The sequence below is a fragment of the Phaenicophaeus curvirostris genome, chromosome 16, assembly GCF_032191515.1.
Source record: "Phaenicophaeus curvirostris isolate KB17595 chromosome 16, BPBGC_Pcur_1.0, whole genome shotgun sequence".
Classification (NCBI taxonomy): Eukaryota; Metazoa; Chordata; class Aves; order Cuculiformes; family Cuculidae; genus Phaenicophaeus; species Phaenicophaeus curvirostris.
The window spans coordinates 6,733,150-6,760,687 of NC_091407.1; the positions used below are offsets into that span (position 1 = coordinate 6,733,150).

The window sequence follows — 27,538 nt, forward strand, 5'->3', positions numbered from 1 at the left end:
ATCCATGTTATTCTGCTAATATTCTGCTAACAACCAACTCGTGAGCTGAGTGAGATCAAGCAGAACTAACATATACAGTAATTCCAACCCTTTCCTTATATCATCTAGCCATGTTAAATATTTCCTTTTGTATCCAGATTAAGGACAAGACAATGCAAGAGGACCTCACTAAGCCTTTGGACCATAAGCAGCAACTTTCCTCAATGTCCTCGCCACGGAAGGAAATTTTCTGTGGAGCAGCTTCATGAAAGGCTGGAACCATCTTGAGAGAAGGATGAAAAATGTCCTTGACTAAATCTCCAGCCAAAAGATGCTAGGAATGTTTTAGTTCCAGGCTGGCTTCAGAGAGCAAAATAAAAACAGAGTTTAGAATGAAAACAGATACCATACAGTGGGCATGTAGCATTCTAGCAAAGATTATTTTTAAGTTAAAGAAATAAACACTCGCATCGCAAAGTCAGTTTCTCAACAGAGGCTTAACAGCAACATACATGGACCTCCCCTGCTCCTGCAATGTTTTTAAGAACAATTTCAAAGCTCCTCAATAAAGGAAACCCCCTTTCTAATCCCAAGTGAATCCGCAGTCACAGAGGCTAGGATCTTGATGAAAATATTTAGTGTGTTATTCTGCCCAGGATGCTTGGTTACAGTTTTCTCACCATTATAAATTCACTGCTTTGCCTGTGACAGTGACTGTGTGCGATTTTCCTTGTACAAAATGTTAGTGTCCACTCCAGTGATAACAGCACTACTGCTTCACAATACCACAATCAAAGGTATTATATAAATAAACCAGGGCTGAAATGAAAAGATGTCTTGCCTCTTCCAGTACAACCTTAATGTATGCGTTTCACATTCAGACATAAGATTTTATACAAGTGACACCACTTGGCTGCAGGATCCTGCAACAAAAAATATGAAGAAAGTTCTCCTAAACAAAAAGTTCTTTATTAAACTACTATACTAACACATCCAAGACCCAAAATTTAATGTCTAAAAAAATAATACACGAGGGCAGCTGGTTCAGTCACAGCCTAAGATGTTTGCTTTCCATTTAAAATTGATTAAACAGATTCAATACATTACATTTCGCACGGATGGTTAACGGTGCTAATATTCGAGATAAAATGAAAATGCTGTAGGAGGAAAATTCTCACCAGGGCAAGCTCTCACTGGAGATATTCTCTGCTCTCACTGGATATATGTCCCACTCTCACAGTAATTTAGTACAATGAAGGCCTGACTATTTCACTGAACAGGATTACAGAAAACATCTCGTCACAGTTCGTGACACAGAAGCTCCCAGAAATATCTGTTTCTTCCCTACCTTCTCAACAAAGGGAGAGCACTTGGAAAGAGGCCAATGCAGGCTTTGTGAGAACCATAAAGTAATAGAATGCTTTGTTGCATTGTTTTTTAAGAAGGTGAGTCCTATTTATCAAACAGTTGAGATATTAAAAAGGAAATATTTATTTGCATACCTATCACTCACATACCTTGAAATCTCATACTGTCCAAGCACTGAATGATGAACTACTACATACAACCAAAAGAGAGCAAAAGTTAATAAACAATTTTCATAAGAGAAAACCCCTTAAACACCATTCTGCTCCTTACTAAAATTAGCTACGTGGCACTAATTTGAAGTGATAGCGCTGTTCTTTTAATTAAAAAATGCCAGCAGGAGGTTGATGTATTGGCTGATGCTGTAAGCGATGTGCTCACAGGACACAGCTGAATCTTTGTGTAAGGAACTGATGCACGATTTCATCTGGGTTAAAAAGAAAAACAACTCCCTAAGTCAAACAAACATATAGGGAGTGTTATTGCAGGTGTGGGATAAAGTCATCTGGATGTTTTCCTCAGAGAATGTTGATAAGTTCTGGGAGAAAACAGAACCCATCAAAACCCCTAAACACTCCCAGTCTGGTCCTGCAATTAGGAGTTTAATTCATGAAGCTTTATTTACCTGTAGAGGGGTAGTGGACTTTATTTTTCTCCCCTTTCTACCTCAGAGCTCCTCTCCCACTCTCCCAGGTTGCTCCTTCAACACCTCCTGTCCACACGTCCAGGACTGGGCACCCCTCCTCGTCCTCTGCAGCCACATCAGTAGGGCAAGCGAAGAGGGATTCATCTTGCTACGCTACTTATCTCCACGAGTCTTGGAGGCACAGTATGAGTAACTCCTCTGCCCTTATCAAATTTGACTGAAATCAGAATAGGAGCCAAAAATTAGTTAAGAGCAGAATGACAGGTGTGATCCTTTTTTCAGCCTGGTAATTTTTCAGTCTGGAAAGAAGATTAAGCTTGTCCCATAAGTTTATCCATCAGCCTGATGGTAAGCTAAGGCAGCACTGTCTCCCCAAATCCTAAAATAGACAGCTTCTGTGTGCCAGAGTTCACTGCTGATTTGTGAAACCACCAGAAGCCTAAAAAACCGATTAGTATCAGCTTTCCAATCTAGAAGAAATCCCTGCAAAAACATTTGCTGGATCCTTTTCCCTTTGTCTTTCAACATCTTGATTCCACCTCTTCAGAAGAGGCTGACAACTCTGACTGGGCCCTCCTGCACGTGGCTTTGGTTGCTGATATCACAAAAAAACCCCCAACTCTTTACATCGGCATCTAGGAGCATGACCATCCTTACAACCAGCAGCTGCTCTGCCTGATACAGCCTCCCTGGTGAAGGAACATCAAGGAAACAAGCACGACATTTTGCCTTTCCATGGTATATAGACTATCCAAGAGAAGTCAGTTTATCCAAAGGTTTCTTGTGTATTTACTCATCACTCCTACAATGACTATTTTGATCATGTTTACGCTACCAGCATCATCTCAGACATCACAGATTAATCTGATTCCTTCTGGTGTTTCAAAGACTGTTTTCTCCCCGCACACTTGTAGGATTTACATCCTCAGGCAATGATATAAAAAGAAAGACTGGTGCTGCTTTCCAACCGGGCTTTATTCCCCCCGCCTTCTATCAAAAACAGTTCTCATCCATGCTCCAGTTCAGTTTGGAAGTAGCACATGCAGACTTGATAAGCGTCCTGCAAAGGAAATGCCTCGAATTGCAGACTCCTTACAATACATTTTCCCAAGCAACTTTTTATAAATGTCATTTGACGGCTGTTTTGCTAATTTCTATTGAATTTTATCAAAACACTACTTGTAGACAAGTCAAATTACTTCTGTGATTGAACCAAAAAACATAGAAATCATTTGTGACTCTAAGTCCAAGCCAAGCAGTTTTATTACACTGAATATTATTTATCCTGTTATCAGACAGACCTTTCTTCTAACTTGGAAATGGTATTTAATTTTAAACTGAAGAACACAACACAAAAGCACTCATTTACATTTTTCTTTTGTTTGCTTAAGTCTCCTACGAGTCCAGGTAAAATCACTGCTAATAAGAGCTGGTGACAGTGGAATTATTGGCACTGATCACATTACCCTAAGCAGATCGAGAGGCTGCATGCTGGTGTCAGTCTGGTCGACTGGCTCTCATACCTGTGCCAGTTTACTGGGCTGTAACAGACACAGCTAATTAATACATCTTGAAAAAAATCTATTAATGTTCAGTACCCTAAGATCTTGGAAAGAAGGAATAAGATGTAGGTGCTCGTCTTATGGCATATTAGCTATACCTGCAGCATGCTGTATTTTAGGTAATTATTGCAAAATATGCAGAAGTTAGTCTTAAAAAGAGCCAGACATTTGTTCCAACAGTCTGGGCTCTTACAGTAGCAAATTTAATGTTGGATTATTTAATGACTTAAAGGGCTCTCTGGGAAAAGACACAAGGGCAGAGACTGAAACTGGAGTTTAACCTGGTTATATCACACAACTACCAAGTTGAACAAAGCCACTAAGAGTAAGTTCACAATTTGGAGCCCTTTTCCAACTCTGTTATGTTCATGGGTTGGTAGGCCGTGCTGTGTTTCCAACTTGACCCACTTGCTGGCACCTACTAGCACCCTAACATCACTTATGCCTTTTAACCTTACCTCATATGTGAAAGGGGAACCCAAACAGAAGCATTATATTTTCACTCCAGTTAAAAACAATTTCAGGAGTGGGTTAAATGCGTTAGCAGATCAGACCACAAAAACACTTCACATAAGGAATAGGTGGGAGATGGGAAGTTAAATAGGCAGAAGATCTCTGCAAGTTCTGAAAGTCCCAACACTTCAGGCATTTATCCTTCGCTCCAAGCCATTTCCGTTCTCTCTGCTCTGCTGTTTAACAGGGTATTTACAGACACGTGAAACTTTAACATGCCCATCGTAGTACGAGCTTGATACTTACCTGTCTGCAGATGTTTTTAAGAGATACAAGCAACAGTGCTGGGAATCACTACACCTACCCAACAGTACAGTAACTGTCATCTCAAGAGCCCAGAAAATCCTTTGAAAGGCTGACAGCGGACTTTTACCTTACATTAAATTATCAACTCAATTCTGAGTCCAACTAGAATTACTCTTGCAGAATACAACACCTTGTATTTTAATTCTGAGTTTGCACCAAAGTTCTGCACAGGTAAAACACCACAACACAGTGGCTGTCAGGATAAAGAACAAGGCTGCCCCTGGAAGTACATCAATCACAGTGAGTGTGAATCAAACTGAAATCCCTTGCTTTTCTAAATCCTGTGCTTGTGTAGTCAAAAAGAAAGCTGTTAAAGCAGCAGCACAATCTGTACACATACATAATTTTCATCTCCAGTCTGGACTTCTGTTTTCCTGCTTTTGCTCTTCAGTGAAATAGAGCACTCGCATTTCAATAGATGTTTGCCTTTCAGGAAACCTTTTAGGCCACAGACCCTGTGTACTGATAAAGCATTAACCACAGGGGCTGGATGTTCTGCTGTGATGTTTGGTTTTCTTTGGGGATACAACACTGACCACGATGGGAGTGTGAGGGAGAAAAGCCAAGACCATGAAAAAAGAGAGGTCAGACTGATGTTTGCAGATGCCTTGAACGCACAAGAAATAAAAAGGCAATTATCTTAAAATAAAGGTTAAAAATCCATTGAAGGGAAAAAATACAAAGGAGAGCTTTTGATACAGTGTCCTGGAAGGTGCGGAGATCAGTGAGAAGAACAGATTTTAACATATGAAATTTAATTTGTCATTATGTGAAGTAAACAAGAGATGGAAACTTTAAATTGATAAGAAAATGTGCATGTTATTTCAGTCTAAGCATTAGAGGAAATAGGCCAATTTTTATGGAAGACAAAACTGCAGCCATATGAAAAGGTCAAAGAAAACTCAACTCCTCCCAATTCCCTCACACAAAAAGTGCCATTTTAATCCAAATAATAAAATCCATTGAGAAAGAATGCATCAACCCAAGGAAAAAAGACTCCATCCTATAAAAAAAATATTTCTTTCCCTACTACTGGTTTACCAGTAAAAGCAAAAACTACTGCAAGAGAAAGATAATACTGTGTTATCTATGAAAGCAAGAGAATCAAATTCTATTTTCTTCAGCAGGGCTTCTTCATCATCAACTGGGAAAGAAACATCTACCGCTCAGAAAAATCAACCGTGGCTAAAACTGCACATTAGTGAGGACATTCAGGGACGCATAATATTCCTGGAGTATTTGAGTGGTCAATAACACTTGAAGTTAATAGTGTGGTTTAACATTGCCCTTGGTTCCCAAATGGGCTGCTGTATATTATTACAAGTGAATCAGGAATCAAAGTGTAAAACAGAGCTATTACAAACACCTAATTCCACAGGATTTGCTATCATTTCTTATGGTCATAACAGCGCGATTTTGGATTATGAGCTTAACCCATGTGAACTGCCTCATCACACACCAGCCAGCGCAGAGAGCCGGTGCTCCCCGGGACGCGCTGCTGGGGACGGCCCTTTGCCAGTGACAACCCCCTGCAGCTGTGGCGGAGGTGAGCACAGCTGGAACAGTGCAGCAGCCTGCAGCACCACGTCGTCCCGGGGGAAATTGTGCATTATTTTAGCATTACTCCCAAACAATAACGGATTGTTTTACCCACAAACAGAAGAACAAACCTTCCATTTAAATACTTTCTGTTAAATTGTATTAGTATGCATAATAGTGTGCATATCCTCAAAACACCCAGACAGGGAAAAGGATTTTTCCTGGGGGAGGGGAGGAAGAGTAAACCATGCTCTGCCAGCTTTATCCATCGATGCTGTGAATTGGGTAGCCTTGGGGATTTTTGCCTGCCGTGCTTAGTGTCCTTGACAACAAGCCAGTTCGAATTTTGGCCTTTAACTTGACAAAAATGACTTACTGAAGGGGAAGGCATCACACTATTACAGCCCCGTAGAGAGATTCTTTCTAAAACAGCATGCATGCTTATCCTGCCAATTCAACTAGAGGATGGTCACATTTATCACCCAGCTCCTACACCCCCAAATATTCCCAATGCAGCTGTCAGTTCATAAAGGAATATTTGAAAGAAAAACTTTCAACATTTTCGCTCTGTCCTCCCATTGTTTTTTACAGCTTTCACAAAGAAGGGTAGAGATAGAAGAATATCCCCAGCGATCTCCTCTCTGAAATTGCTGAATTTCCCTTCAAAGACATGTGAAACAGTTATAGACCTGTGGCATCTTTACCTGTTATGGACCTACTGACTCTTCTTTAGCAAACATAGGTGCAGGTTTCTTCCTATATTACAGTAATACTTTAATAAATGTTTTATAAATTGATACATGCTACTAAACAAGCTCTAACAAAGCTTGCTGCTTTGTTTAAGGAATCACTACTCTCTTCTGGTTTTCCCTCCCAAAGCCAACTCCTCATAACAGAAGGCAACACATGCACACACCTCAGCTTCTCAAAGCCCAGTGTCTCGGTTTAATTTGTTGAGCTAGACTTTTGTGGAGAAGCTGAATCGGCACAGAAGCAACTGAAGTACGAGCACAGCTTTCTCACTACCAGCCGTAACACGAGCACTCACTCTACCTGCATGCTCAACTCCAGGCTTTCCAAAACACATGCTAGAGAAGCTGAGATGGTATCGAGGTGGAAATGCTGGAAGTCGATCAGCTCTAAGTGCTGTCCTCACTGCCAAGAGAGGTGGCATGCTGGTGCTAGCAAGTGTGTTGAGGACTAAAGGTAAGACCTCAACACCAATCATACCCCAAAATCTAGACAGACCCACAGGACAAAATGCAGTGGTTGTCAACCTTGAGACTCAAGATCTCACCAACTCCTTTCCAACCCCAGCTGCTGGTGTGGAAAAGAACAAACCATATGCAGTAACAGAGTAATACAATCTTGTTTCACTCCAGGAGAACAAATCAGCATCAGTTTTCATGCAAAATATTGAAGAAGTAAAACTGGTAAAAGCCTCCAGTAATTATTGCAGAATTTGGGCCTTTCCACAGTCATATTTTGACTATTTCCAGAGGAACCTCAATAGAAAAACATAACAAAAATGATTAAACTCCTAATTTAGGGAAAAACATAGCAGGTGGATCAGTCTCCTCTAGCCATTTCTGTTTTAATATTCCCCTCACTCAAGTCTCACTCAAGGAGTTGGTCTGCTGTGTATGTACCTAAACTTCATGAGTTTACTACTCAGACTGATTTAACCACGTCTTCCAAACCACACAGCCCCACCATGCCACCTCAGCCAACATGGCCAAAACCAACCAGGCAGCTGAGTGATCCAGAGTTGTTCACTCTGGAACCATAAATAGCAGCAAGTAATCTAACCAGATTAATCCAACAGTAAGCTTGTCAACTGGACTTGCTTCAAGTTGGGCAACAATCCAGGTAAACCTCCAAAACCCGCAAACACACAGGCGGCATTTCCATACTGTACTACTTTACGCTGTACCCAGCCACAGAAACCACCGAGGGCTCTCGTTTATCTTTATTTACAGTGGCAGTTTCAGCAGTCTTGGAGTTGCCGCCAGTAAGAGGTCATCTACGCAGCACATGTAACATTGCGGTGTAAAATAAACTTCCTTGCCAAGAAAATGGAAGCTCTGTTGGTGTTACCCCAGAACTGATGATTAATTTTGCAACACAAAGAGAAAGCATGATCCTACAACATGTTAGAAATGAGATAAAGCCCTTGAAGGAAACAGATGAGAAAACTGTTCATAGACTGATGAGTAGCATGGAAAGAAAAGAAGAAATTGTTATGTAACTGCACAACCACATCCCAAATTGCATTTCTTTATATGAAGATATTCAGTTAGAGAAAAGAAAGTTTCGAATTAGGAATAAAGTAGTTATTGTTTCTCCTTTCCCTTCCTGAGGGCGATATTCAAACCAAATTCTTTTGGAGATGTAATTTACTTCCACCAGGACAATGATGCTGGCACAGCTTTGACTTACTGGGAGAAAGAAAAAAGGGAGCCTGGCTACCCATGGCCTCTGCTGCTCTTTGGATTCCCTCTCCGGCAGCACCAAAGATGCCAGTTGGCTGCCTGCAAAGGCTGCTCTCTGCACTTCTCCCATGAAAGCAAGATGTTATGAGTTTTGACAAAGTCACACAGTTATGAGCCCCAAGCCTCTTTGCCATCCACATCCATGGGCCTCTGAACAGCCACGAACGTACCTTCACAAAAACACAACTACTTCAGATCACAAATGGGGAAGCGAGACAGAAAGACACTGAGTGCCTCACTCAGCATCACACAGGAAACCCGCGGCAAAGCTCAGCGTCGCGTTCCAGCCCAGTGCTCTGACCACAACCAACCAACCTGCTCCCAGAAGACACAGAGCAGAGAAAATCCTTATAAGAAGAAAATAACCAGACAGATTTCGACATACTCCCAGATTATTAAATCTGGAGCTACTGAACTGCTGCTTCCCAACTGTGTTCCTCATTGCACAAAACTGGCTCAATGTTAAATTCCAAGCACCAAGGGAGGCTGGATTGACCCACTGGCTGTTCTTGCCTTCCCACACCAGCGTTCTTTGCCTGTAACCCATAGTCCAGTCCTGATAATATATGACCATAAAGCTACAGCCAACTATGGAGTATTTACTATGTCTAATATAAAAATCGCTACATTGACATTCATTGTTTCTGAGCAGGGGACATAAAACTGTCCAGGTCACCAATATCAGTGCTGCCAGTGAGCACTGCGTTAACTTTGCTGCACTGATCAGTACCACATCAGTCACGAAAGGGAAGCAAAACGTACTGACATTTGTGACACACTTTAGCCTGTGCCTTCATAACAACCCCACACGAATGCTGCTCTTAAGGTAATGTAATAATTTGTTTTCTGCTTGAAGTCACTGTATTCTTTTTTGTAGTCCTTAAATTAGAAAGGCATATCTGCAAAAAGCTACCAGCTCATCAGCTTTTGTAGCTGGGACTTCCCTAAACCGTGCTGACCACAGTGAACTGAAAGTGGTGTTCACAATACTCATCTACACTGCCTTTTCCCCCTCTCCCTTTCTTTGTCACCTTGCCTAAGGAATCAAATGATTCACCTACAAATCTCCTCTGACTCTTCCTCTCATCTCACAGAAACCACTTGCTTCCTCATACTCCTTCTCCTCACTCTTCCCTGATGCTTCCAACACTGAACCTTCCTGTCCCTCACACCTGGGAGGGCTCTTGCCCACAACTTCCAGCCAAAGGGGAACACATTTTTTACACACCTGACTATTCTGAACTTCGCTAAGTGTGATGCTTAGAGACAATTATTTCTTATTCTCTGTTACACCAACTCCTCTTTTTTGTTAAAGAAACCAGTTTTGCCCTCAGCCCTCCACATGGCCACCTGACCTTATGTGTGAGATCTTACCCTCTTCCTGCTCCACATATGAAGTGATCCATAAAGTTTAAACTAATGCCTTTTCCTTCCCAGTCTTTCCTCAGTTCCACAATGGTACCAGGAGCCAGACAGCTTTTAACACCTCCCTGCTGAAAAAGCCAGAAGACAACTTGTAGCTTTTTTTTTGGTAAGAAAGTTACATGTTTAGTCCACTTTTTCACAGTCTTTCCAATTCCATCAGCAACCTTTGCCTGCAAGCTACCTGGAACAGGAACATCTCCGAAACCCAGCACAATGAGACTGCAGTTTTCACGGGTCCTTCTGGGTGATATAACAGTATGAGCAAGACGCATGTAAGCCTTGGAGATGATGAACCCTTTGGAACTTCCCCAGGGAGCAGTGACTGTAGCAGCAAACAACAGTTTCAGAGAAGCACGAGTGGAAGAGAAATGTGTGCTCCGTGAAGGTCCCCTGACCCTGCTGGTCCTGAGCGGACATTTCAAGAACATGCGCTCACTATATCACTTCATTATTTCCATCCCTGCTTTGATAGTTTGCTACTGCTGCTCTGCCCTGATGACAATACAGATACAGAGAGACCACAAGCTTAACAATAAGTTTTACCTTATTTCACCTAGAACTGCTCCAAGAGGCAAGAGATAAGGCCACGAATAATTCTGGCTCCTACATCACCAGCAGTGGTGAAAGCTCTGATGGAAATAGGAGGCACAGGTTTTTTGAGAAACCAAGACACAAGAGGAGATTGGCACATCTGCGAGGCATAGGTCACAAAGTCATTTTAACCTGTCATCCAACTTATTTGCTGACACTGGGGAATGTTTATAGTTCTAAACACGATGTGTTATTTCCCATTTTACTTCATTAGGAATTGTACTGGGATAGGACTGACACCATTCTGCATAAGCTGGCAGATAGTTTCTGAGAGTTATCAGAGGTTCCAGAACTTTTACATATATTAATGTAAATTAAGTAATCTTAATTAGATATACCCTTCCAATATACAAGAAAAAAAATGTCTTTAGGCATGAAAGATTCAACCCCTGTTCACCTCCAATTTACAAAGCACCACTCACAGGCCCCTTCAGACTAAGTGGTATTTACACAGCTATTTTCAGTAGTACAAAACATAAACGGTCTCTAATCATAGGAAACACAATGCAGGCAGTAAATCATAACAGAAAAGGTCCTCTGTCTTGATTTGAATCTGCTCAGATCTCCCAACAGCAAAACAGATGAGAAAACAAGAGCCATGCTGGCTACAGCTCTTTGAAACAGGTAAGTCAGCATCAAAGCCAAGAACGCTGCCTTGCCCAATGATCCCAAAGCTCAACCTCTCCCAAAGCAATTTATTTTTTTATTAAATACAACGATTTCTGTCACACCACCCAGGCTGCCTGCTTGTAAGAACAGATGATGTGTTTGAGCGAGCAGGAGGTTTCTTCAATATAAATAAAAACAAGAAAATAAAAAAGCAAAAAAAAAAAATCATTCACCAAGTTGTTGAATAAACCGAAACTCCAGTCTCTTCCAGAAAACATTCTTGGCTGGGAGAGAGACAGTGCATGCTAAATGTAAGAAAGCATTTTGATGCAGCATTCATCCTTTAAAATTAAAACCACCAGCTTCTGTCTGTTATTCAAATTACATCCTCCAGCTCAGGACTTTCAACCACAGCGTAAGTAACTGAGTTCCCAACAGTTTTATTGACTTACTTGCATAAGAATAAGCCACATTAATGACTGCGCTGACATTTAGGATACACCACCACAAAACTAATTTCAGATCAAACATCAGCCATATACCCTAAAAATATTTTCAGCTCCCTCACGCCCAAGAAAAGGATCGTCAGAGTTATATTATCCTCACAAACTCTGGTCCTGTCACGAGCAGTGCAGAATCAAGAAAAGGATTAAAAGACGATGAGGATGTTTTTGGAAGACCTGCTGCTGATTGATTGCCTTATGCGCCTGAAGCAAGTTAACCTGTAACAGGAGTTTAACTAGTGCTGTTTTCTCATTGTTTGACAATGTTTTATGCACCCACAGAACCAGCTCCATACAGCTCAATGCCAGGGACTCGGTGCAGCATCGAGATCTCCATGCATCCACCTGTTGCCTTTGAAAGCCTGGACTGGGCCTTATTTATCAATAATTCACACAGCAGCCTCAAGAAGCAGAAACCATGTCTCTTTCCATTAAAGAAGTAGGCTCGGCATCAACTGGCACAGCTTCCACAAGACTTAATCCAGATCTTTCAGGGTGCAACAGAAGTTGGCTTATCCACCCATGCGCCCTCGCAGAGGCCTCGTAAGGAGGCACAACACACCTTGCTTTTGGGTCACCTCTCACTCAGGAAGGGAACTTCAGAGCTGAATGTGTGATTTGAGAGCAAGTTGTGAGAAAGGAGGGGAAAAAAAAGCACTAAAAAAAGAAGCTAAAAGCAACTAAATGCACCTTCTTCCATTAGCAACTGAGTTCTCCTCCTCGGCACACCGGAGGCTGGTGGGGGGGTTTATCAACTAACGTAAATCATGAAAGGATCTGCTGAAAGCCAGTCTGCGAGAGAGGTGGCCCCAGAAATCTTTCCAGGGAAGGTGCAGGGGAGACACCAGAAATGGCAGGGTGCCAGGGGTGTGCGTGTCACAGGGATCCCCTAAAGCGAAGGTGAAGAAGCAAACCCAGAAAGCAGCATGGTGCCAGAGCGGAGAGTCGCAGGGACCCCCTCTACAAAGAACGTGCAGCAGAGACCCCAGGAAGGGGCTGGGTCCCCTGGTCTGCTGGCAAACGGGGGACACACAGGCCATCATCCCCATGAGGAAGGTGCAGAAAAGACTCCAGGAATGAGTGGGTTACTCTCCTGCTGGAATGGGGGGGACACACAGATCATCCCCATCGGGAGGGTGCAGAAAAGCCCTCAGGAAGGGGCAGGGTGCCCATGCCCGCTGGAAGCTGGAAGCGGGAGACAAAAGAACGCTTCCAAAGAGAAGGTGGAGGGGAGATGTCAGGAAGCGGAAGGGTACTGGGGGGTGCTACAGGAAGCCCTCAAAAGGGAAGGTGCAGAAGAGATCCCAGGAAGGAGCAGGGTGTCCCATTCTTCTGAAAAGGGGGGACACAACGACCATCCCTACGGGGCAGGAACCCAGGAAAAGACCCCAGAAGGGATAAGGTGCTAGGGTAGGTTTGTCAGAGAGATCCCTCCTAAAAGGGAAGGGGCAGAAAAGACTCCAGAAAGCAGCAGCGTAGCCCGAGCTCCTGGAAGGAGGGGACAAAAGGACTCCTCCAAAGGGAGGATGGAGGGGAGACATCAGAAAGGGAACCCCCAAAGACAGAGCGCAGAAGAGACCCCAGGAAGAGGCTGGGTGTCAGGAGAGGGGGTGTCACGGGGATTCCTCAAACAGAAGGCGCAGAAGAGATCTCACGGAAGCAGCAGGGTGCCCCGCTCTGCTGGAAAGCGAGCGGTAGACAGGGACAACCCCCATTCAGTTTTTACCCCCAAGCATCCATCGAGGTCCACATCGCAGCGGGCGCAGGGAGCAAGGCAGAATAAACGAGAATCAAGAGAGGCTCCCCCGAGCCACGGAGGCGGAAACGGCACTGAACAACGGCGGATAAAAGTTCAGCAGCGATCGGGAGCTCGGCTCCACGGTCTCTGTCGCCTCAGCCCCCGGCGGCCTGACGGGAGGGGAGGCCGGGCCCCGCGGCGCGTGGGGGCCCCGTTACCTGTGAGGCGGATCTTGATGCTGGAGCCGTTCCGGCGAGTCCCGGGATTCGACATCGCGTCGGAGCGGAGGGGAAAACGGAGCGAGAGAGCGGGAGCTCGCTCACCCGGCGTTCCCACGCCGCCCCGCCATACGGGCCCTCCCCGCCCGCTCCGCGGCGGCGCCTCCCGCCTCAGCCCCCGCCGGTCGCGGAGCGCGCGCCCGGCCCCGCCCCCGCCGCGGCCCCGCCCCGCCCGCACGGCGGAGGCCCGTGACGTCAGCGCGCCGTGCGTCGCGGCCGCGCCGAGCCGCCACGATGAGAAGGTCGGCGGGCGGCGCGCGCGCGGCGTGAAGAAGGGAGGGGTGGGGACCATGAGGGGAAGGTCGGGGGAGGCGCGTGGCGCATGCGCAGGAGGGAGCGTGGGGCGGGGCAGCGCCCCCTGGCGAGGGGGCGGGGATAGCGGGGTGCAGGGGGCAGCTGGGGGTGTAAATGGGTGTATAAGGGTGGAATTGAGGGTGTATGGGGTGCAGGGGGTGGAAGTGAGGGTGTAAATGGGTGTATAGGGGTGCAAGGGTTGGAATTGAGGGCATATGGGGCGCAGGGGGTGGAAGTGAGGGTGTAAATCGGTGTATAGGGGTGCAAGGGGTGGAATTGAGGGTGTAAATGGGTGTATAGGGGTGCAGGGGGTGGAATTGAGGGTGTATGGGGCGCAGGAGGTGGAAGTGAGGGTGTAAATGGGTGTATAGGGGTGCAAGGGGTCTTTAATTGAGGGTGTAAACGGGTGTATAGGGGTGCAGGGGGTGGAATTGAGGGTTTAAATGTGTGTATAGGATTGCAAAGTGTGGAATCAAGGGTGTAAATGGGCATTTAGGGGTGCATGGGGCTTTAGTTGAGGGTGTAAATGGGTGTGTAGGGTTGCACAGCATGGAGTTGAGAGTGTAAATGGGTATATAGGGGTGCAGGGGGGACCCGAGTGTGTAAATGGGTATAGGGGGGTGCAAGGGGTGGAATTGAGGGTGTAAATAGGTGTTTAGGGGTGCGTGGGGCTTTAATTGAGTCTGTATAGGGGTGCAGGGGGCTTTAATTGAGGGTATAAAGGGGTGCAGGGGGTGCATGGAGGTGCCATTGAGGGTGTATAGGGGTGAAGAGATTCCAGGGGAAAGGCAAACTAACAACGGAGAAGAGGAAAAAGCCTCAGTGATTTACAGCCAAGTATCAGGTGTAGCAGCAGACCTGGAAGCTTGGTCATTTCACCTTCCAAATTCTTCCTTAAAATCCCCCTCCCAGGCGTTCCCCTGCCCTGCAGCACTAACTCAGCTCAATCCCCACCCTGGATGCTGCCTGCCTCAGGCAGACCCCTGCCTTCTGCCCAGCTGAACTTGCCCAAAGCCATCTCTCCCCACTCCTCACCAACCATCGGTTTTCAGCCCCTGTAGCTCCCCAAACCAACTCCTGCAGGCTCCAGGTTTGCAGCCTCTGGGACATCTGCAAAACCCCCTTCAGCTGCATCCACAAAGCCAAAGCAGCTACAGGGTGCACCTATGGCAATAGAAAATGAACAACTAGGCAGAAAAAGAACTTTAGAAGAGACCCTGCTTCATATGCATGAGTTAATTGGGTCCTAATTTGGGACAAACAGGCCACCATGGGCACTGAAACATCTTTTCCAGCCCTCCAGGGACATGGAGACCAAGCAACAGTCTCTGTGCTCCTTTGGGGCCAGGATGCAGAAGGCTTTAATTAGAAAAACTACTGTTTTGTGCCTCTCTTGAGAGACATGGAGCTGCTCTGGGGAAGCAGCAGCATCTCCCCCTTGCTGGTCCCCATGGATGCCCCATCCCAGTGGGAGAAGTTGGTGCCTCCAACCCCCCCAAGGGCACCAAAGCCAAAATTGCCACAGTAGCTGCTGCTTGTGCCCTGGGCAGGAGAGCTGGGGCTGGCAGCAATCAGAGAGCAGCTCCAATTAACTGGGCAAGCAGATGCCTGTAGGTTGCTCACACGCCCCCGGCGCTGCAGCAGGCAGGTACAGCCCAGCAGCCTCGACCTTCCAGCAGGCACAGGTCCCAGTTCTCCAGCCACGCCACATCAAACACCCCCTCAAGCTTTGCTTGCCGTGTGGCACAGCACAGTAGACACATACCAGTACTCTTTAGATAAGATACATTTTACTCTCCATCACCTTCAGGGCTACAGGGATGCTATTTTATCGCAACTTAATGTTACAATGGTGGAAACAAGCAGCTTTGGTCCCTGGTTTATGTCCAGAACATGCAGGAAAGCAGGAAAAGCATCCCATAGCTCTATGCTTTCTCTTCTTACCTTGCTTTTAGTCAGCAGAGCATCAGCAAACAGCAACCCTGCTGCCCAAGCACGGGATGCCCCACAGTCCAAAGTCAGGGTAGCTGCGCAGACACCAGCTCCGGTCTGCATCTCCATTTACACTGAGGAAGCACCTGCCTCAGATTCATTTTACCTGGTGAAATCTGACCATTTCCAGATGCTGTATCAGCCTTGTCAGCAATGAGATGGTGCGCACAGCCAAGCCAGAGCCCTTTGTGTGAACACAGGCACAAACAAAGGATTCTCAGACACTTGGTTCAGCTGCATGTTCAGGCATCGCTGTATCACAGGGTTAAGTACAGAACTTTGGATTCAAGAAACAAAAAACAAGGAGCACTTTGCAATTCATCAGCTCCAGCATTTTATTAATCAATATCCAGCTCCAGCACCAACAATCAGGGCTGCAGGGCATGGAGCACAACTAGGCTTTAAGCACCAGCTCCCTTTTTTTCCCCCTAGGTAATCTGTGGGAGAAATGCATAAACACTCCCAGGAGCAGATCCAGGGTGGAGGGAGAGATTTTTCTTTTCAGCTTGAATTTGTCACATCACCGCCCACTATACATACAGAAGAAAGCCCTGAAGTCACCCCAAGGTCACTCTAGAGCATCAGCCCCCCCAGAGCAGGGAAGAGGTAGCTGCCACCCCCATCCTGCATGGAGCAAAGCCATTGTGATGGTTTCAATCGCTTGTGATTAAGAGGTACTAGGTAGAACCTTCCACGCTCCATCAGTGCTACAAAGGATGGAGTAGCATCCAGCATCATGCCATGAAGGTGTGGCACATCACATTTGTGCCACGCACCAGCTAGCAGGGCAGTACACACAGTTGCTGGACACAGAACCAGTAACTGCTGCAAGCTGGACTCAGCCCTGCATCAACACCATCCTCACCTTCTGCTCAGCCTGCAGCTAGAGACCCAAGTTGAAGGGCTTGGAGAGGGATGACTCCTCTCAGCAAGGGAGAGTGACATGCAAAGGAAACCTGAAATACAGGTCCTCAGTATGGAAAGTCAGCTCAAGGCAGAGCTGCAGTGGGAGGTGAATCAGCTCCCACAGCAATAGCTGCATCCAACAGCCTTGTTGCCAAAGGACCAGCACTTTACTCCTGATACTTCCATGTGGAATAGCACACAAGTGACCCACCTCCCCCAGCTGATTTCCTTCTCTGCTAGGAGCATCTCCCCAAGCATGCAGGTGGTTTCACCTGCGGAAAGGCTAGACCTCTTCATGGCTTTTCAGAGCTGCTTCAGCCACTCCCAGTAAAGCACAGACCTTTCAGCACAAGCCTCAAGACTCAACTGGATTTGGTGTAACACACTGCTCTCTAGCAGCTTAATGCAGTTAGAAGGCTTCTAACTGTACTTGCCATTGAGAAAACTTGCCCAGGAGCTCCAATACCTTTTTTTCAAAGCTTTAGAACACTACAGAAAGTCTATGCTGTTTGCAACAGCAGCTTAAAGGGTAGGAGAACAACAAAAAGGAAAGAAGTACAAAGCCAGAAGTGCAATTTATTGACAAGTTCCAAAAGTAAAAAGACTCAGCATCTTTCCTCCTTTTGATTTGGATGTCTGAGCTCTACACCAAGAGACCTTCACCCACCAGCTCAGAGCTGTGTAGCACTTCATCTTCAGAAGTCAAAGTCCTCCTTCTCCACTGAGAAATCATACAGCCCATCTTGGCTAGTCCCAGGCTGCAAACCTGTTTCTTCCTAGAAGGAAGGTAACAGCCATCAGTCGAGTTCTGCATCTCAGTAAACCTAAGCTGTTTTGCCCCAGAGTTCAGCTGCAACTTTTTACAGAAGCTTACTTAGTGTTTTCTTCTTGGTTTCAACAAGCCTGCTGCTGTAATACGCTATTAAGATCAGCTTGAGTCTACCAGGACCCTTGGAGGCCGGACCAAGTCCTCCTGTTCTTCACTGCACACTCAGGCTGCGGTGTCCCTGCACCTCACACAAAAAGCAGCCCAGTCTACAGGCTCAGACACCAAAGGTGGTAAAGAGCAGCTGGAGTGGCAGGAATCACACACATGAAACTGCCTGCTTGAAACAAGGACAAGCCAGCACTACTCAAGAGCCATTCCCACTGGCATCCAGCACCTAAGGCAGGTGCTGGGGAGTAGGAGAACTTCCTCCCCACCCTCTTGCAGAGACATCCTGCAGACGCTCTTCTGGGCAGGAGACTACCAGGCATTTGCTCCCTGCTGCTGCAGTTCACATCTAGATCAAGCCTCAGCTCCAAGAGCTGCCAGACTGCTAAGCCTCTTCCCTGATGTTTCCCCCATCTGTGAGACTAAGGCTAGGACCAAGCGTGGCATCTGTGACAGTCATTGGACTCTTGCAACTGCTAGCCGTGTCCTATCCTTTTTATACATAAAAATCATTAGCATGAAAAGGGTCAAGTAATCCAAACGTAATCTGAGCATGGTTATCAGCTGAGTAGGAGGCTTCCATTCATAGTGACAAGCTAGCTCAGCTCTGAAGGAGGAAAGTTCTCCACATTTGGTATTCAAATCAGCAACTGCAGTACCTCCAGCTGATGCCAGTTTAAATTCCAGCAGCAACACACTATCAAGGCATCTATATCTCTTGTGCAACTCATCAGCTGACAACTCAGCTTTTACAGACCTTTAGAAGCAACTGGAACAAGCTGCAAGGGCTACTCTATTCATATAGAAGTCTCTTCCAAAAGCCTATTTCAGCATCCTTAAAGACTATGCTTCATTCCAGAGTGGCTTCACTTTCACAAGAGAAACAGCAAGAGCTCACATACCTCACCAGAAAAGTATTTCTCTATGATATTCAGCGCAGCTTTGTAGACCATGTTGTTGTCATGGGTTTGCAAGGCTTCAATTTTCTCCAGACCATCAAGCTCTTCCACTAGCAGACACAACCTTTCCATTTCTCCCAACTTCTCAGCTGCCTGTGACATCAGATACGAGAGGAGGTAAATGTAAGTAGCAGGTCTGAGGTGGTCTTCACCCTCAGTCAGTGCACAAGTCAAGCACTCACAGTCCTGCATCTACAGTCCCTGCCTGTTCTGTGTTTAGCAGAGATCCCAGGGATTACTACATGAAACAGTCCCTGCTGCAATTACTGGACAGTGGCTTGACTGCCAAGCAGACGGGCCAGCCGCACTCTAGCCAGGTTACATTCACACACTGAAAAGCAGCAAGCATGACCTGCCACCCACTGTTTCATTTGCAAAAGCCATTTCATGGGTTCAAGGGTGCTACAAAAGCCAGGCTTTCAAATGAGAGGCAAGTAGACATCAGCTGGCAGGAAGCTGAGCCAAAATGCCCCAGGACCAACTTGATTTCTCTACAACTGTATTTCTGCAAGACCTTCACCTTTGTCCAGTTTGGGGATTAACACAACATTTTCCTTTCCAGAACACTAAAGTTACAGGAGGTGAAGAGGAACACTTTGGGAACTTAATCTTATTAAGCCCTTCGGACAACCCAAGAACAAGTTAGACAACATGAAGTCTACCTCTTACTCCTGCAAGACCAGTAGGTGCTGTAGAAGGAGCTGTTTGAGCCACACAGTGACTCACACCTTGCTGCTTTCAGGAAAGGAATGCAAGACACAGCAGAGGATCTTACCAGGAAGAGATTTGAGATTGTGTCCAGGATGACCAGGACGGTTTTGCTGTCTTTGGCCAAGAGCAGGTTGAGCAGAGGTTTGAGAACCCCAGACCGGACAAGCTCCACCACTTGCTCCACAGTGCCTCCCGTCGTGAAGTTGGCCACTGCCCACACAGCTTCTTTCTGAGCTCTGAAGTCCCCCTGGAAAAGCAGCATGGTGAAGGCACTCCCAAGCTTTAGCATCCCTCCTAGATCTGTGTGAGGCCAAACAGCTATTTCTTTTACACTCAGCTGGCCACTGCCCCTCTTCCCCTAGCGCTTTGAGTGCTGGGTGGACACCAAGCCACATTCTCATGCAAGTTGGAGCACCCAGGCTGTTCTCAGGATCAACAGCTTTGAAGCAGATGGCTCAGGTGGCTTTTGGGCACGTGCCAAATGCTTCACAAGTGAGGTTTGTGAACCTCAGCACTACTTCTGCTGCAGCCGCATGTGCAACACTGCACCTATCCCTTACCTTATCAAGCAGCTCCACCAGAGGTGGCAATAACCCGCAGGTGATGAGTTGCTGGATCTGCTGGCAAGGTCCTGCTGCAATGTTACTGAGAGTCCACGCAGCTTCCTTCTCTATAGTTGGTTTTCCATGTCGCAGGAGACTGGGCAGGACAGCCAAGACACCAGCATCAATAGCTGCCTGGGTCTGCTCATCAGTCCCTGTGACCACATTCCCAATGGCACGGAGAGCTGGAGTCTAGACAGAGATTAAAGGAGATGAGGAGAATCCTTACCTCAAGGGTTCATGCCAGAAAGTCCAGCAAGATCCTTCCCTTGAGCACTTGATTCTTCAAATAAGGAAAACATTGTGCACGATTACTGCTGTATTTATAGACTCATCACCCTCCTATTGTGCTCTCAGCAGCTTCTCCAGTCCCTATCCAGCCTGCCAGCCACAGCAAGCTTGACCAACAACCAAGCAATACTGCAGTCTGGGGATACAACAGACAACGCTAGCACCCCTTTCCTCAGGTGTTCCTACATTAGAAGGAGAGAGGCTGGGGATTGCCAATTGTTTCCTACCATAACAGGCAACTCCGGGCTGGCCATGAGTTCTACCAGCCTTGGTAGAATCCCTGTATCCACCACAATTTGGATGCGATCATTGGAGCCGTCGGTCAGATAAGAAATGGCCCAGCAGGAGTCAGAAATTATTTCCTTGTCCTCATGTTTTATCAGGCAGATGAGCACTGGCAGCATCTTCCTCACTGCATCCAGGGGAGGGTAGGGGTTCTTGTTCCTACAGAGGTTTGACAGTGTCCACGTGATATTCCTCAGGAAGCCAACCTGAAACACAAGGCAGGTTTAAGATCCTCACTGCAGTAACAAGGGAGGAAGGACTCTGCTTTGGGCCCCTACAGCTCAGAGATGTTATCCAGTAGCCAGAAGCAGCCTTCTTTGGCCTGAGGCTTATTTGAAGAAGGGAGATGAAACAGGTAAGTGACTGAAACAGTAGATACACTCTCTCCCTCCCCAACATTAAGTTTCAATAACTTCAGGTCTGATGGTGTGACAAGCTACAATGACTAACAAAGGCGCCAAACAGCTTATTTTAGGTCCTTGGGACAAATTACAGAGCATTCTTTGGACAAGAGCAGGAATTTGGGGTTTTAATATTAGCATTAATAAGTATTGGCAGCTCACTGTTCTAGAGTAAGTTTCCTCATTCATTTGATTACATTGCATCATTCAGACAGTCTGTCCCAGCATGGATGTTCCCAGAGAAGCAGTAGAGCTACATTCAAACTATCACAGCTGCCAAGGTGCATTCATATATATATGAACTGGTGTCTTGTCATGTTTCCTCCACAGGGCTCCCTAGGAGGGGGTGAGCTGGGCTGGGGACAGAGCAGCAAGAAAACCTACTTGTTTCAAAAAACTTGAAATATGAACTCGGAGCATCTAGAGGATGTTTTCTGAACATTAACCTGTAAGACCATAGTTATGCCTACAGAAAGTACACAGCTTCCACCACAGCCAGGGATGGGAAACCTGAATGCATTGCTACTGCTGTTACAGCCACCCAAGAGTTTTAGTCCATCTTACACTTCTCAGAGGGTCCTTTTCCCTGAGACACCAGGCAAGCCAGGAGGGAAGGCATCACTGCAGAAGGGCAGATATAAAAATACAAGCCCAGCAGCTTAGAGCTATCCAAAAAGTTGCAGAAAAGAGCTTGAAAGGCAAGTCCCACCCTTCCACGTGCATATGCAAGTCTACCTTACACTAGTCGCATCTTATTCCTAGCCTGATAGAGTCAAAGCTGGATAGGAAAGTGAAGACTAGAAGATACCACATTGGCTTGAAGACTGCTTGGCATCAGCTTTGTATATAGCCAAGAGGCAGTCATTAAAGGCAGTCCAGGACAGGTCTCATTCAATTATACAAATAGCTTGTTGTTGATAAGGCAGATGACAGACCACCACTGACCCAGCACCCAAGTGATTAAGAGCTGGTAAGGCAAGAAAATGAAGGTTATTTACTGGAGTTGCAGGGGACACCAGCGCCAGCAAGGGAGGAATCGCATTGCATTTGATAAGAGCATCTCTGAATAGAGGACCATCGCCTGTACAGATGGAAAAAGGGTTGTTTACTGCCTCTGCCCAAGTCTCAACATGGTCAACATCAAATAGCAATCAGACCTGCAGGCACCAGTCAGGGCTGGGCTCACTCAGTCCCACACCATGAGGCATTCCCAGGTGGGGAGGATGTGCCAGGTAGACTGGCATGCCATCACGGCTAATTTGCAGGTCATGTCTGGTTCGCTTGCCATTCTGGTCTCCCTACTGACCACTCTCGTGGGTTAGAGCATCCCAACAGGATGGAGTCTTGTGCTTCGCTTTGGCCAAAATCCTCTTGCAGAACTAACACAGGGTCTGAAAGGCTGCCAGGGCACATGGAGGGACTGAAGGGTAAAGGATTTCAAACAGGGGCAGCAGACTGGAGACAAAGCTGCAGGGAGACAAGGCTATTGAGGAGCACCAATATTTTTAGCTGCCCAGCACTGGCTTAAGCACATGCAGAGGGTCACTGCCCAAGCCCAGCCCTGGAGACCTCTACTCACCTGCGATGTTGCCTAGAGCCCACACAGACTGCTCACAGATGTGTATGTGCGGGGAGGACAGCAGAGAGATGAGGGCTGGGATGGCATTTCCCTCCACAACAGCCCTGGTGTGTTCAGAGGTGCCCGAGGCGATGTTTGTCAGTGCCCAGGCTGCCTCAAACTGCAGAGGAGGATTGTCAGCACGGACCAGGAATTCAACCAGCCTGGGGATGATCCCCAGCTCAATGATCTGGTTGAAAGGGGGGTCCTTCTGCTTGGACAGCATTTTCCTGTAAGAGGACACAGCACAGCCTGCCATGAGAAATCCCATGTGGTGCTTTGATAGACCATAACACAGTGGCCAGGTAGAAGCTTGTGGCTTCAAGGGAAGAACCATCTGTAAGAGAAGCTACTTCAGCAAACCCTCTAGCAGAAGAGTTGCCATAGAGAGGCTTCTGCAGAAGATATTTGAAAACATACTGAAGCAACAGCAGGGTGTGTGTTTGTGTGTGACTTCACACACCCCTATTAGACTCTGAGGACATAACTCCATGCTCCCCACCTTGCAGGGGTCTGGGACAGTGAAAAATCAGTCTGCAATTTGTTCTCCCTACAGCCTGCAGGCCCGCCTCTGCTGCTCCCCAACCCAGGAGCAGTGGTCAGCCCTGCACAGACCAGAGCTCACATTTTAAAATGAGTTTTCAGACAGCATTTCCAGCTAAATAACAGAATCACCAATCCCTTCCTGCTTTTTCCTGCCTCATAGCAGTGCAGGAGCATGCAGAGCTTCCAGGGAGATGGGATCAGGGCATTGATTGACTCAGAGAAGGCCAGAAAAAAAACACATTTCCAGCCAGATCTGCTTCCCAGCCTGGTTCATGAGTGCTGGCAGAGGATAGGGCTGCCCCACCATGGCACCATGTCCTGTCAGACCACCCCAGGAGCAGGCAGGCTTGCTTGGGGCAGCAGAAAGTCAACTCAAAGCTGCACAGAAGAGCAGGGAGCTAGTCATGACTTGCTCCTTTAGGAAGGGTCTACTCTGGCCAGCCCTCAGTTAACACCTGGGGAGCAGAGCTTTTGACCTGCTCACCGTGAGCAGACACCCTCACAGACATGGGGAACAGCACTGGCCCTCTGACACACAACCAGATCCCTGATCTGGTAGCTCAAGCTCACCAAGGAAGAGCCAGCAGCTATAGAAGCCTCTCCTGGACCCTCAAAGACTTGCCTGCTGCCAGCTGGGTGATGGCAGCACCCTGTGATCCCTCCTTCCTCCCTCAAATGGGAAACAGCCCTGCTCAGCATCAACCCAAGGGCTCTCCAGCTCTTGTCCTGCCCAAGCCCTCAGCAGCCAATTTCTTGTTGGGCCCAGTGCGATCTCTGCCCCAGCCCAGACACAGCAAGGGGGGCACCTCCAGGAGCCACAGCCAAGCCTCTGGTTGGGTCCAAGCACACAACTCTGCTGCTCAGGACCGTGACAGAGCCACGCAACACACACAGAGCACAAAAAAGGCACCACTTGAGGTTCCTCAGGGCAGTTCAGGTCAGCAGGTTCCTTCCTCATTTGAGGAGCTCTCTGAAGAGATGACAAACAGGAAGAAATGCCTCCTGCTGACATGTCCCACCGCAGCTCCACAGCCACCTCCCTCCCAGTGTGGAGCAGCCAAGCAGCATACCTGGTGGCCTGCGTGGCCTGCAGCTGCAGCTCAGCATCATTCCCATTCACAGCTTCAACAATTTCCTCCAAGGACAGCTCAATAATCTGTGTCACAGGGGATGATTCAGAGTCAGACAGCAAGCCAGGACTCCCTCCGGTTTAATCTCTGCAGTCAATCAGCTGTCTAGACCCAAGTCAGTCACCACTCCATATCTAAGCAATGTCTGTTCCTTATGCAATGCAGTTTCGAGATGAGGCAGAGGAACAGAATCCACAAAAGCCTTCAAGGCAACTAATCCTTATAATCAAGCACAGAAAGAGTCACTGACACACCATAATGGGCCTACAAGCTCAGTAATTACCCCTCGCTGTGCAAGGAGCCAGACAGGAGCTTTGCCAGCTCCCAGCTAGCTGGAGCACCAGCCAGTTCTACCTGCCATCGAGGGAAGCCACACAGGTTGTCATCTCCAGGCAAAATAACACAGAAAAGGGCTAGGCAATCTAAAACACAACCCAGCATGGGGCACAGCAACCAGGAATGACACTGGCTATTTACCCTCCACCACCCAAACTGGACTTCTAGTGCTCCAAGTAGCAGGTGGTACCTACTGCACAATTCGTGCCGCAGCACTGATCCTGTCCAGGTGTGAAGCACCCAGCACTCACCTCATTTCTTGTCTTTCCTCCCACCTTGAGATTCTTATCCAAGAAACTGATTGCAATGCTTCTGCGCTTCAGGATATGCTCATCCTTCTTGGCCTTTCGCAGCTCAACACTCACCTCCGCTCTCTGCCTCCGCCGGGCCTGGGTAGGAGGAGAAGGGCACCACCTTGTCAGTGTCTGCATCACCCAATTCTCTAAGCTCATTTCAGCTCTATAAGCCTCTACCCCAAGTTTCATAGACAAGGAGCGTTGAGCCAGCATCTGCTCTCGGGCAGCTCCTTGCTGTAGCTCAGAGAGGCAAGAGATAAACAGAGTAAAGCTTCTCCCTTAGTGCTTCCTAAAGACATGGGCTGCTGGATGGACTGGCAACCAGTGGCTGTTTTAAAAAGTTGATTTGCTGAATCTGAAAGGCAAACCATCTCTTCCACTGGCTTAAAGCCATCTGACAGATCCCATGGTCTGACATCCCATACCAGCCCCCTCTCTGCAGGGCTAACCCCGGCAGAAAGCTCAGCAGGAGAGGCTGGATCATCTCCCTTCCCCAGCACCTTCAGCAGAGCAGCTAAGTCACCCACCCAAAACTCCCATCCTACACACTCTTCACAGCCCAGTCAGCCCCACACCACATTCAAAAGTTGATCATCCCTGCTTGCAGAGACATCCCCCTTCCTCACCACCTATTGCTACCATACAGGGAGGTTTGGGGCCAGTTGCCTTCAGAAGCCTTTAGACCATCTCCTGCCAACAGGCAAAGCCCCAGTGGGGCCCATTTTCCAAGGTGGGATGGCACAGGCAGGTGGGTACTCACAGCTGCATCCTTGCCCTTGTTCTTGAACTTCTTCATCCGCTCATCACCCTTGTCCATAGCTGGCATCTCAGCAGGTTTGAGAGGAGTGTCAGACGAAAGCCTTCACGTGCTTTGGGGGTTCAGGACAGAGCAGCATCAGTGCACAACTGCTCCAGCAACATCCACTTCCATCCGCAGAAGGGTCTGGAACCTCCCGCACTCCCAGCAGCCTAATCCACATTTTCTGCCCCCACCAACCCCATGAAGCCAGATGCTGGACGTCTCTTGCCCTAAGCAGAGCTCAGTAGGATCCTCACATTCTGCAGCTGAGCCTCTGAACTAAATGCAAGCACAAACTACTACTTAACACCAGGCTAAAAAATTATAGCTGCTGCTGGAATCTCACGAGGAAGCCAGATACCACTTCCCATGGTTACAGTAACACCACCTTCCTCTGGTTCTGATCCCAGGGCTTTTAGCTTTACTTGGAGATGCAGCCCAAGCCTGGCAAGGCCTCTTGCCTCCAAAAGGATCAACTTAAGGCCTGATTTAAGGACAAGTAGCCATACCCAAGCCCACCCTTTCAGCCCACCACACAGCCCAGATTGGTTTCCCGCACCACAGACCCTCCCCTGCGGGAGCAACACGAGGTCACACACTGTGGGAGGATGTGACCAAGCCCAACTAAGCAAAAAGCTCTCCCGGGAGCCCAACTTCTAGTGAGGATGGCCAGGTAAAAACATTAAACAGGGACAAAGTAATTTAAGCCTTGCCTGGTAAAAGCCACAGACATAAAAGTGAGACAAAGAGCAGGCCTCCAGACAGCTTTTGTAAGACAAGTCTAGCTTTCCACCTAGCAGAAGGGCAGGTGCTTTCAGAGCAGCACCTACAGCTGGGCTGTGCATGAAGACCCTCAGGGGCTGATCACACACTGGTGGTGCATCCTCACCTTCCCTCCAGCCTTACAGCCAACAGCTGTGGCTCACATCACACTCAAGAGCCCTCCTTATTTCAGCTTTCTAAGTTTAAGGTATTTGGTGGGTTTTTTTGGTCCTCTCACCCCTTTTCCTGCCGTAATATCCAAGTCTGAATGCCAGCAGCATCAGCTCTTTACCCCCACACAGCAGCAAACCACCAAGCTACAGAGCTCCCCCAGCTCACAGAGGGGCCAGGATGAGCCACCTTTTGGCTCAAGCCAATTATAGCCCATAACTTTAAGCTCTACACTTAAATCTCAACATCCCTTCCTCTCTTTACCCTTCAAGAGGGGCCACACTAACACCTCAAAAAGTCCCTTATTTTTGGGCAGCTTCTTCCACCCCATCTCAGCAGAGGCTCTCCACAACCTACACACCAACACCAGCCAAGCAGGAGACCTAGCCAGCCAGCAGAGTCCAGCCAGCAGCCCCACACTCATCACACAGAGAGGGGGAAACAGCCAGACCCCCACCACTACAAAGAGAAGGAAGACCACTCACCTCCACTCCCTCAATATCCCATTACCCTCAACTGCCTCTTTTATTGCCCCCAGGAGCCAGGTATCCCCTCCACGATTGGCTCCTCAGGGGTCAGCCTCCTCGTTATCTCCAGCAGATCCTTTGCCATGGCCACCTGGTTGCACCTGCAGGTGTTTGGATGGTGATGCCCTCCCTCCTGAGCCACCCTCCTCCTGGGCCACCCTGCTCCTCCTCCCATGCCTCTTCCATACATTTATGCTTTTCCCACTTCAGCTTGGTTTGTGGCCAGACCCCTCACGGGAGACGAGGGGTACAGCCTGTACAATGTCCCGTAACGCAGGGGACAGTCTAGGTCCTGCCTCCCTGTTGCTGTTTGGGTGAGAGGAAGGCCAGGGCTTGGGCACCTGGGGATGTCCCCTTTTTGTCCAGGCAGCTAGAAGGTCCTTGCGGATGGGGGTTCAGGTCAGGAGAGCAGCTACCTTCAGTTAGCAGGGA

The 27,538-nt window shown here is 47.6% G+C and overlaps 2 protein-coding genes across 5 annotated transcripts in view; both read right to left on the bottom strand.

Moving 5' to 3' along the window:
* The window catches only part of SMURF1 (SMAD specific E3 ubiquitin protein ligase 1), a 45,382-nt gene extending 31,764 nt beyond the window's left edge, over nt 1-13,618 (bottom strand). For 2 of the 4 annotated variants that reach the window (XM_069870565.1, XM_069870562.1), the window contains exon 1: nt 13,487-13,617. In XM_069870565.1, coding sequence (XP_069726666.1) covers nt 13,487-13,541 — 55 coding nt within the window. In that variant the 5' untranslated portion in view covers nt 13,542-13,617. Of the gene's footprint in view, nt 1-13,486 lie in introns of all 4 variants that reach the window. The other 2 variants (XM_069870563.1, XM_069870564.1) reach the window with 2 other exon arrangements.
* A 3,688-nt stretch (nt 13,619-17,306) lies between these two features.
* Nucleotides 17,307-27,132, bottom strand: KPNA7 (karyopherin subunit alpha 7). The gene is made up of 11 exons (XM_069869743.1): nt 27,065-27,132; nt 25,608-25,716; nt 24,803-24,940; nt 24,156-24,241; nt 22,501-22,769; nt 21,920-22,002; nt 20,463-20,726; nt 19,903-20,136; nt 19,407-19,589; nt 18,575-18,724; nt 17,307-17,514 (listed from the first exon to the last, which is right to left on the bottom strand). Exons 2-11 carry the CDS (start codon nt 25,671-25,673, stop codon nt 17,434-17,436), a joined length of 1,554 nt encoding a protein of 517 aa, XP_069725844.1. The 5' UTR covers nt 25,674-25,716; nt 27,065-27,132; the 3' UTR covers nt 17,307-17,433.
* Nucleotides 27,133-27,538: the final 406 nt, after the last annotated feature.

Excerpts from the sequence above, each read along its gene's own strand:
- KPNA7 (XM_069869743.1), bottom strand. The coding sequence starts at position 25,673 with ATGCCAGCTATGGACAAGGGTGATGAGCGGATGAAGAAGTTCAAGAAC. Across the intron at positions 19,590-19,902 it reads TGGTGGAGCTGCTTGATAAG|GGGGACTTCAGAGCTCAGAA; the intron begins GTAAGGGATAGG and ends CTGCTTTTCCAG. Across the intron at positions 17,515-18,574 it reads AGAAATACTTTTCTGGTGAG|GAAGAAACAGGTTTGCAGCC; the intron begins GTATGTGAGCTC and ends CCTTCCTTCTAG.